Source organism: Benincasa hispida, chromosome 9, assembly GCF_027475165.1.
Source record: "Benincasa hispida cultivar pf3 chromosome 9, pf3_genome.v1.1, whole genome shotgun sequence".
Taxonomy (NCBI): domain Eukaryota; kingdom Viridiplantae; phylum Streptophyta; class Magnoliopsida; order Cucurbitales; family Cucurbitaceae; genus Benincasa; species Benincasa hispida.
Window position 1 is genome coordinate 60,030,119 of NC_143486.1, and position 10,815 is coordinate 60,040,933.

At 28.2% G+C, this 10,815-nt stretch overlaps 1 protein-coding gene and 1 non-coding gene across 2 annotated transcripts; both read left to right on the forward strand.

The window, feature by feature from the left end:
• Positions 1-1,088: 1,088 nt before the first annotated feature.
• LOC120084729 (S-adenosyl-L-methionine-dependent methyltransferases superfamily protein) lies at positions 1,089-2,789 on the forward strand. The gene is made up of 2 exons (XM_039040548.2): positions 1,089-1,849; positions 2,122-2,789. The coding sequence occupies exons 1-2, from the start codon at positions 1,439-1,441 to the stop codon at positions 2,584-2,586; spliced, it is 876 nt and encodes a 291-aa protein (XP_038896476.1). The 5' UTR covers positions 1,089-1,438; the 3' UTR covers positions 2,587-2,789.
• Positions 2,790-7,947: 5,158 nt separating this feature from the next.
• Positions 7,948-8,019, forward strand: TRNAQ-CUG (transfer RNA glutamine (anticodon CUG)). Its single transcript has one exon. It is a non-coding gene; the product is annotated as a tRNA-Gln (tRNA).
• Positions 8,020-10,815: the final 2,796 nt, after the last annotated feature.

A 10,815-nucleotide genomic window follows, 5' to 3' on the forward strand; every position in this document is an offset into this window, starting at 1 on the left:
TAAATTCATATTAGGAGAATACAAAGAAAATTTAAAAACAAACAAATAAAATCGATAAAAATATAATTATTAATTAAAAAATATTTAAATTCTTATTTTGATTCCTGAACTTTGAATAATGATTTATTTTTGTCTCTAAAATTTTAAAAATATTTGTTTTAGTCTCCAAACTTTTAAAAAGTTTGGATATCGTTAACTTTTTAATAAAATGGCAAGGTGACTTGTATTTTTGAATGGTTAAGCTATCAAATAAGTTAACTATGTTAAAAAAATCTAGAGCTTCAATTTTGAATAAGGTGACAAAGTGGGAGAATTTAAAAGATATTTTTAATTCAAAATTTTGGTCGTTCAATATTTTCGCGTGTTAGTTGGTGGCATAATTCAGCTTTATCTTGCTCAATACATTTAGATTCTAGTCATTTAATACAAGCTCCTTCATATTTCAAGAGTTAATATGATTTTAATAAGAAAACCATTTTTTAAAATTTTAGGAACTAAAACTAACGCTCTTTAAAATTTAGAGATTAAAATATAACAAGATTCAAAATTATATTAAAATAAGATTTAAACTTAAAAAGGATATAGATTAAAGAGTTTGGTTGATATATGAATGATTCATTCCGATTACATGATTTCTTATATAAAATTCTTTAATCCCTACAATGTTTGAATTTGAAGTACATTTTTCAACGTGAACCCACCTAATTCTCATAATATTAAAAATTAATAAATTTTCTTTCTTTCTTCCATTTTCTAAATAGTTATAGTTCAAATTAAAAAAAAAACAATTGACTTATTATTAAAACAAATACAAAATTTCCATGCCGTCCTATCAAAATTCTTATCCATTACAAATTAAGAACTATAAGGGAAAAAGAAAAAAAAACCCCGCCAATTTCCATTTTTTTCTTTTTAAAAAAAATATTTTTCCCCATGCACCCAAGAAAATACTTAAAATTTCAAAATGGCCCCGCTTGGCACTTGGACTTTTCGTACGATCCTCTTGAAAAATTCTACTCACCGGCTGAGCCGGTCACCCCACTCCCTCCGGGCTCCCCCTTTTTCCTTTATAGACTCTTCTCCACTCCAAAAGTGCGAGTGAGAATTTTTCATCTCCAAAATTCCCAGTCTTTGGCCTTTTCTTCAAACCATTTTGTTCTTTAAAGCAAAACCCATCTGACAAAACCGCGTCAATTTTCCCTTTGTTTTCAATTATTTATTCATCGTTTTTCCGGATTCTGATTTTCATTTGAAGAACCCATTTCAAATGGTGCTCTTGAAATGTTCCATTCCCATGGATCTGATCTGAGATATTCAAATTCAGAGGATTCTGAAATGGGGTTCTTGAATCAAGATCTCTGAATCCTGTTTTGGGTTGATTTTTGTGGGTTTTAGGGTTTGAGATTGAAATTGAAATTCCTCAGTTGGGTCGGAAAAAATGGGTAAAACGATGAACAGTTCCGGTAGAGATTGGACTCAGATCTATGCGATCTATGGAGTGGATCAATGGCAGACCATAGTGTTTCTTCTTCTTCATGCTCTGTTTTTTACTGCTCTTTCCATTTTTTACCTTTCTTACTTCGAATCCATCTGTTCTTTTTTCGAGCTTCTCTTCTCCGGTGGCTCCGCCCGTTTCGCCGCCGGCTTCACCGGTTGCGTCACTGCTATCTCCGCCTTCTGCCTCTTCTTCGCCGCCGCTAACATCTTCTACTCCTCTCTCCCTCTCCACTATGAAATGGCTCTCCGGATGGTCAACGCTGTCTCCGATTGGTCAACAGTCAAGCACGCCCTCGACCTCGGCTGCGGGCGCGGCATTCTACTCAACGCCGTTGCCACTCAGCTCAAGAAGGTAAAATTATAATTTTACCCCTCATTTTATACTATTTTTAACCTTTATTTTTCTTATCCTTTCGTTTAATTTCCACATGATGCAAAGGGAATAAGATCTTGAGAATTTACAAGATATTATTGGTCTAATTTAATACTAAATTAAATTAATGTTGAATTCAAAAAATTTTAGTGGATAGTTTCATTTTTTGTCGAAGATTCAACTATAATTAAAAAATAAATTGATAGATTACGGTAAATTTAATATATTTTTTTATTATATTCTTTTATCAGGAAGGAAGCTCGGGTCGGGTTGTGGGGTTAGATCGGAGTAAGCGAACGACGCTCTCGACGCTTCGAACGGCAAAGATGGAGGGCGTCGGAGAATACGTCACGTGCCGAGAAGGTGATGTTAGACGGCTGCCTTTCGGGGACAATTACTTCGACGTGGTGGTTTCCGGCGTGTTTGTGCACACGGTTGGGAAGGAGCACGGGCCACGCACGGCGGAGGCGGCGGCGGAGCGGATACGGGTGGTCGGAGAATTGGTGAGAGTGTTGAAGCCGGGTGGGACCGGGGTCGTGTGGGACCTACTGCACGTGCCGGAGTATGTGCGGAGGTTGCAAGAATTGAAGATGGAAGACATTAGAGTCTCTGAGGGTGTAACGGCTTTCATGGTCAGCAGCCACATCGTATCGTTTACCAAGCCACGTCATCACTTTGTGGGGTCTGGAGAGGTCCGATTGGACTGGAGATGCTGATCTGGCATTACTCATTGCCCCGTCAGCTTTTTTAAGTAGAGAGAGAGAAAAAAAACCCCTAATTTTAATTATACATAAGATTATGCTTAAGAAAAGTAATTAATAGAGATGTGATGGTAATCTGGGTAGGCGAAGCAGACCCAGAAGGTTCAATGGAAATATATATACATTGAAATAAAATACAATTATGCTTGTTGGTTTTTTGATTTTTTTTAATTTGATCATTATAACAAGAATAAAGTTAGAATTTAGTTCTTATAATTTTAAAAATTAAAATTCAGTCTTTATGATTTAAAATCTCATAAAATAGACATTATATTTCAATAAAATCTTATTTTAATATTTACCAAGTTATGGAGATTAAATTTTAATAATGAACTATAAGGATTAAATTTTAATTTTTTTTTCAAAGTATAGGGACTAAATTTATAATTTAACTTTTATTGTTGGTATTTTTTCCTTTTTGCCCTTAGGATTATGATTTTGTATTAAATGAAAAATAGAATTTTTAACTACTATTTATAAGGGGTATTTATGTCTTTTAATTTTTGTGGATAACTTGATTGATTATGATGAGTTGTCTTGAATCATAATGTAGATGAGCCCAGGCTTATAATTTGGACATATTGAGTGGTTCAAATCAATTTAAATGATCTGAATTGATATTTGTATGTTTTATGGTTCAAATAATCATAGCTTTTTTCTACATACTAATTTCCTATTGTTAAAGAATAGAACTTCAATGAAAAGACTTCTTTGTTTGTTTTTAAACGTTGTTATATTTTAAAGTCGCTATTGTAACGAGTCTATACTTTCTTAATTAAGGTTTTTTTAAGAATCACGAATTAAAAAATTTTAAGTGTACAATAATCTATGAACAATCTAATTATGCTTCTTAAAATATCTTAAATAAAATTAATTTTTTTTATTTTTTATAATTCAATAGATAAGATATTCATTATCATCTCAAAAGCCGATGGGACATCTCTATAACTTGTTAACTAAAAACAAAAACAAAAAAGTAAGAATTATATACAGAATAGATGAAAAAAAGATAGACCTATTTGATTGAATTTTCCCTATTCTCATAATAACAACAAATTGAACAATTGCAAAAAATTTGTGAATTTTGATTTTAAAGAAAAATACTCCATAAAATGTCTCCAAAATTCTATTGATATAAGCAATTGATGGTAACTGGTAAGCTAAATACAACTAAAACTGTGTTTACTAATTCTCAATAAAAATCAGTGCAATCGTAACGTGATTTCATTGATAGAATAATTGTAATGGATCACAATCACAATTATATTTGAATAGTTTTTTTTAATATCATTTTTATCTAGAATTATGAATTTGTCACATTTACTATTACTACTACCGTTACCGTTATTGCTAGACATAATCTATTATATTTATTGTTATTGTTATCATTACTGTTATAACTAAACCCTAGGGATAAAGGTAACTGTAACGATAATAGTAACAATAACAATATATATGATAGATTCATGATTCTAATACTGTAACAATAATAATATCTAGAAATATAACAATAACAATAACAATAACGACAACAACGGTTAGTAGATCTCATGTAAATTTCAAATGTAAAAAGATTGAACACCCCTAATTTCTCAATCGGATTTATGTTAATTGATAACAAAATTTAAAGTAGACTCCACATTCATTACGGTTATAGAATATAGGTAAACAATAACAAATATAATCAAATGAAATCCACTTTTTAAATTATCATTGATTTATTACATTTACGAGTGGATAAACACGACCTAAAATATAAAGCATAAATAATGCAAATAATAAATAAGAAGGAAAAGGTAGGTAGAAAGAAGTTGATATTTAATTTTTTAAAGAAAAAAAAGTTGATATTTATAGAATGAGATATAAATATAAATATAAATGTATGAATATAGATGGGAGGGAGGAAATGAGTGAGAGATGGGGTCAATTGTCAAATCACTATCATAGAACTTTGATGGTGAAATATATATATATATTAGTGGGAAATGAGTTGGTCCCCTAATTCAATTTCTATCCATATATTATCCATTTATTTGGTGGTTACTTTTTTTCTAAAAATAATACTAAGTGAAATTAATGTAATAAATGATTTACATCCATATTTGAAAAACAATAAATTTAGGGAGCACAAGAGAAATGTCCATCCAACTCCCAAAGAAATGTAATTTTTTTTTTTTAAGATATAAATGTAATATATTTTTCCTAAAGTTAACTTTGAAGTTTAGTTTGTAAACTTTTGTATTTTATATCAGATAAATTTTCTAAACTTAAACAAATATCAAATTAGTCCTTCCACTTTTAATCTGGTGTCTAATAAGTCCATAAATTCTACAATTGTCAAATTGGTCAATGAACTTTCAGTTATGTGTTAAATAGATTATTGACGTATTCAACATTTTTTTAAAAAAATTAATGAATCTATGAAACATAAAATTAAACTTTTTGGTGGAGTAGAACGTTGAATTTTTAATTTTATGTCTAAAATATTTGAAAGATTAAAGAAAAAAATCCAAAAGTTAAATTTTAAGGCCTCATTTGGTAACGATTTGATTTTTGAGTTTTTGTTTTTGAAAATTAAACTTATAGACACTACTTTCATTTCCAATTTTCTTATTTTTTATCTACTTCTTATCAATGGTTTAAAAACCCAATTCAAAATTTGAAAACTAAAAAAAATAGTTTTTAAAAACTTGTATTTGTTTTTAGAATTTGGCTAAGAATTCAAATATTATACTTAAGAAAGATGCAAATTGTGATGAGAAATGAGGAGGAAAGAGACTTAATTTTTAAAAACAAAAAATAAAAAACGAAATGTTTACCAAATAGAGCCTAAGTAAAATCATTTTTAAGGCCGTGTCTAATTATAATCTCATAAACTTTTAGAAAATGTATAATAGATCTGTAAACCTTTTTTTTTTTTAGGTCTTTATCAAATATTCACATATCAACAAAATCACGAATCTAACACAAAATTTATTAGACCACGAACTTTCAGAATCATATCATAGGCTTATAAATTAAAAAAAATATTGAATACATTAATAAGATGATTAGACACAATGATATTGGACATTTCTAAACTTCAAATACCTATCAAACATATAATTAAAAGTTATATATATATATATTAAACTCGAGCACCTATTAAATAGGAGTGGCATGATAGACCGAAAACCGAGCCTTCGGTCAGTTGGAGGAGGAGAGGGGTCGGTCGGTGTTGATTTGGGAAAATTCCAAATCGAAAATTTTCAGTTTTTTTTTTTTTTTTTTTTTTTTTTTTTTTTTTTTTTAAATAGAATTGAACAAACTGACGGACTTTTACTCTTCGATGGTCGAGGTTGGTTTGAACATTTATAAAACCGACCCTAATCGATTTGGTGGCAGTTTGGTCAAAAACCAACTCTGACCGATCGATACTCACCCCTATTAACCACGATAAAACAATTAATTAACCAAAAAATGGGGTTGGACCATGGTTTGGTATTGGAGCTGAAGTTTCACTATGATATAATTTCATTTACTAAAATGTCAATGGCTTTATTTTGCATCTTCCTTGAAGTATCATTGTGTGTAACTTTTGTCATGTTTTCATTTGTACTCAAATTTGGATTCCATTGTTTGGAGTCACTCATTGAATGAAAATGTTAATTCTTTGATAGCACATGCTTTCCTTTCTTATAGGTTGGTCCTTGTATTAATTGAGATTTTGCAAATTATGACCTCTTTTTTAATCCTCCTTCATGTGACAATGTACCTTTAGTTTTTTTGGCATTTTATATTCCATGGTTAAGATCCCTACAATTGAATGTAAAATAATTTTTTGCACTCATAGGTTATAATATAAAGTGTTTGACACATGTTTAAGCTTGTCTTTTAAGTTGATGCTTTGTTCTGAAATATTACTTTTGTGTTTCAATTGATATGATGGATCATACATTTGTTTTATTTCTACTTTCTCTAGGAAATGTTTAAATCTTATTTTTGTCTCTAAACTTTGAATGATATTCTATTTTGATCCTTAAACTCTTAAAAATGTCCGATTTATTAATCCCTAAACTTTGAATATTGTTTTATTTTAGTCTCCAAACTTTTAAAACTGTTCTTTTTAGTCCTTAAACTTTTAAAAAATTTTATTTTGATCTCTGTTATATTAAGATTTTATTAACTTTTTAACAAAATAGTGGGATGACTTATATTTTAGGATGACTATGCTACTAAATAAGTTAGCTACTCTAAAAAATTTAGAGTTTCAATTTTGAATAAGATGGCAAAATGGGAGAATTTAAAAGAAATTTTTTGTTCAAAATTTTGGTCGTTCGATATTTCAGATACATCTAGAATCCAGTCATTCAAAAATACGAGCTCCCTCACATTTCTATTGAAGAGTTAACATAATTTTAATAGTAGGGTCTAAAATAAATATATATCTTTTTTAAGTTTAGGGATTAAAACGCTCGTTTTTTAAAGTTTAGAGACTAAAATAGAACAAGATTCAAAGTTTAGGGACTAAAATAAGATTTAAACCTTGTAGGAAAACTGAACCTCCATACTTCTTAATTGGTGGGTTTAAATCCTATTTTGGTAATTGAACTTTGAATCTTGTTTTTGATCCCTATACTTTCAAAAACAACTGTTTTAGTTCTTGAACTTTTTAAAGGTATTTATTTTAGTCCCTACTATTAACATTTTGTTAACTCTTTGATGAAATTGCGTCTAACATGTGTTGAGTAACATGTAGGTGAAATACAATGCCAACAACCAACACGACAAATTATTGAACAGACAAAATCTTGAACGTAAAATAAATTTTGAGTTCTCACATAGAAAATCCCTTTACCACCTAGAAACCCTAGATTTTTTAGTGTGGCTAACTGGTAGCCTAATCATTTAAAAATACAAGTCATCTCAATATCTTGTTTAAAGGGTTAACAAAATCTTAATAATAAGGACCAAAGTAAACACTTTTTTAAAATTCAGGGACTAGAATAGACGTTTTTAAAAACTTAAAGACCAAATTAAAACAAGATTCAAAGTTCAGGAACTAAAATAGAATTTAAACCTAATTGTTATTATTTCACTTTTACCTCTAACAAGTTGTTTTAAAGTTTATAAAATAGATGAACTCTTTTAGCTATATAGAATAAAATTATTTCACAAAATGATAAATAACAAATTGACTTTGCTTGTGGAAATAAAAAATGTGTAAGCATATGTTATGCATTTCAGTTGATCAATTCATTTATTATTATTATTATTTTAACGTAGTTTCAGTGTAATTAAGGTTTTAATGAAAAGTGTAAAGTTATTAAGCAGCAAGGTCCCATGGTCTAGTGGTTAGGACATTGGACTCTGAATCCAGTAACCCGAGTTCAAATCTCGGTGGGACCTTTTTTCTTTCTTTTTTTTCCCCCTATTTTCTATTTTCTATTTTCTATTTTCTTTTTTCTTTTTATTGTAGTTTATCATTTTCCACCCACACTTTTCTCATTTTATCCCTTCTATAATTTGTTAAAAATTTTCTTTTATTTTAATTATGAAATTTTGTTTGCATTATTATTTTTTTTAATTTTCTTCTGTTTCCCTTCTTTTAAATATTGTGATGTAGTACTTTCAAACAGTTGAATTTATAGTATTAATTTTTTGTTAATGTGTCGATATTTTCATCGACATTTTTATTTATTATAAAATAAAACATAAAAATAAGCAATAAAAATGACATTTTATCATGATTTGTCCAAAAAATGTAAAATATTCGTTTATTTATTTATTTTTGTTTTTTTTGTATATGTTTTTTTTTATAAATATAACTCAACATCAACATTTTATCGATATTTTTATAGACATATTCAGTAAAATTAAGGATTCAAAAATTTCATTAATCTTACCGTGAAAAATATAAAAACGAGCAAAAACAAACCCTACGAATGTAGATCTCAAATATTTAAGGTTGGGTATTAAGAAAAAAGAGACTTTTCAATGTAATGAATGTATCACACATAATCCTTTCATTTATTTATTTTCTTCACTCTCAGTCTAAAAAAGATCAATATTTTTCTTGATTGAAATGGTCTTTATTTCTATTGTTGTCAAGCCTACATTTTCAATTAATATATATATACACTGTGAAAACTGTCTTGCTTGGGAAAAATAGGCTTGACCCATTTAATTATTATAAAAACAATGACCATGGTGGTTTCTTTCAAGAGATCCATTTTCAAAACAATTTTTATAGTTTAGTTTGAAAAAAATTAATAGATCAACAAACAACTACAAATACAAAGACATTTGGCTAAATTTTTGCGTCAACTAAACGACATAGTCAATTAAGAAAAATCATTCCACAAACAATGAAATGGAGTCCCATTCATTATTGAACGAGCTAAGCCATCAACAATCATATTTCAAAATCACTGAATATGTTTAAATTAAATTTCCTGTTACATCTCCATAGCCGGAATGTCTTCCACCACTAATTTTATCAGAGTTAACGTTATGTCCTCCTCGTTCAACAATCGAATCAACAACCCGTACCCTGCCGCCACCGCACCCCATTGGTAGCTAGTTGACATCGATACATGGTTCATATATACACTACTCATATAAATGGTACATTCATTCCTAGTTTCCAAACATTCTTAATAACAATTCGGCTACATACCTTTTAAAACTATCACTTATACACCATCTATATATTGATATTTATTACTTTATATACCATTTTCTATATGTTTAATGGGTTCTTAAACATATTTAGATATAATTTAAGGTTGGTGTAACTTTTAAAATAATTGTTGATAGTTGTGCTTTAAAAAAAAACATATGTGAAAAGAAGTAAGATAGCGTTTGTTAAAATTTTAATTTTTAATAAGAAAAAACTAATTATGATGTTTCATAATTTATACTAAATTCTTGTCATTTAGTTATATGAAAAAACTAATTATGATGTTTGATATTTCTATTTTCATATTATTAATTTAATTTATAATTTATTATAATAGAATTATTTAAAAATTTAAATGATTTGAGTTGCAATTAATTTTGTTTAATCTAAATTATTTGATAAAAGTTTAAAAATAATTGTTATAAAAAGTCGAAATCAATTAAAATTTGAGATCATATGTGAGGAAATATATTACTATAAAAGGTAAATTTGAGATTGATAAACAATTAGGGAAGACAACGAAATTCTTAAAAAAAATTAAATCTAAAAGCTGGTACATACCAACTTTTGCACATTAGAATAGAGTAAAAAGTGATTTTGAGTAGATTATGAAGGTCCCGTTTGGTGACCATTTCGTTTTTTATTTTTCTTTTTATTTTTATTTTTGAAAATTAGGCCTATTTCCTCCTATGTCTTACAATGATTTGCATCTTTCTTAAGTGCAATGGTTGAATTCTTAGTTAAATTCTAAAAATAAGAACAAATTTTTAGAAGTTACCTTGTTTAATTTTCAAATTTTGACTTGGTTTTTTAAACCATTGGTAAAAATTAGATAATAAAGAAAGAAATTTGGAGGTGAAAGTAGTGTGTATTAACTTAATTTTCAAAAATAAAAATAAAAAATAAAATGGTTATTGAACGGGCCTAAATAATTTATTTTACCAAACAACTTTGTAAAAAAATTTTCATAACCGTATATTATGCTTGCAAATAAATATACAATCTCAAACCAGGCCTTACATTGCTTGAGTTGGAAAAATCAGTGGAGATAGATGTCAAACATTGAATTGATCACCATGGTTAGTATAATTGGTGTGTGTATGTGATTTGTCTTTTGTTATGCAGTATTAAGAATTTAGAGTTTTTGTTTAAATAATTTATAAGTTAAGATTTAATTTTAGGTTATTACATTTTGTGGTTAAATTAAGTCTCCCTCCTCAAGATTTTGTTTTTTTTAGACTTTGATTTAGTAGGTCAGAAACTAAAAAACGTAGGTAGGCAGAAGCATTTTCATTTGGGTGTAATTATAATATCGTGATATTAATGATGAAGAAATCTCAATCAAGCCAATGAAATTGAAGAAAAGACGTCAAGAATGAAACATACATGATGTCTCAATCAAGTCATAACTCTCGGATAGTTACGAATTTGTTATTTTCATTTGTTTTTTATTCATTTATAATTCTTTTGTTTTCTCCATTGTAGGAGTTTTTCATTATTCACATTAATATTGACAACAGTGT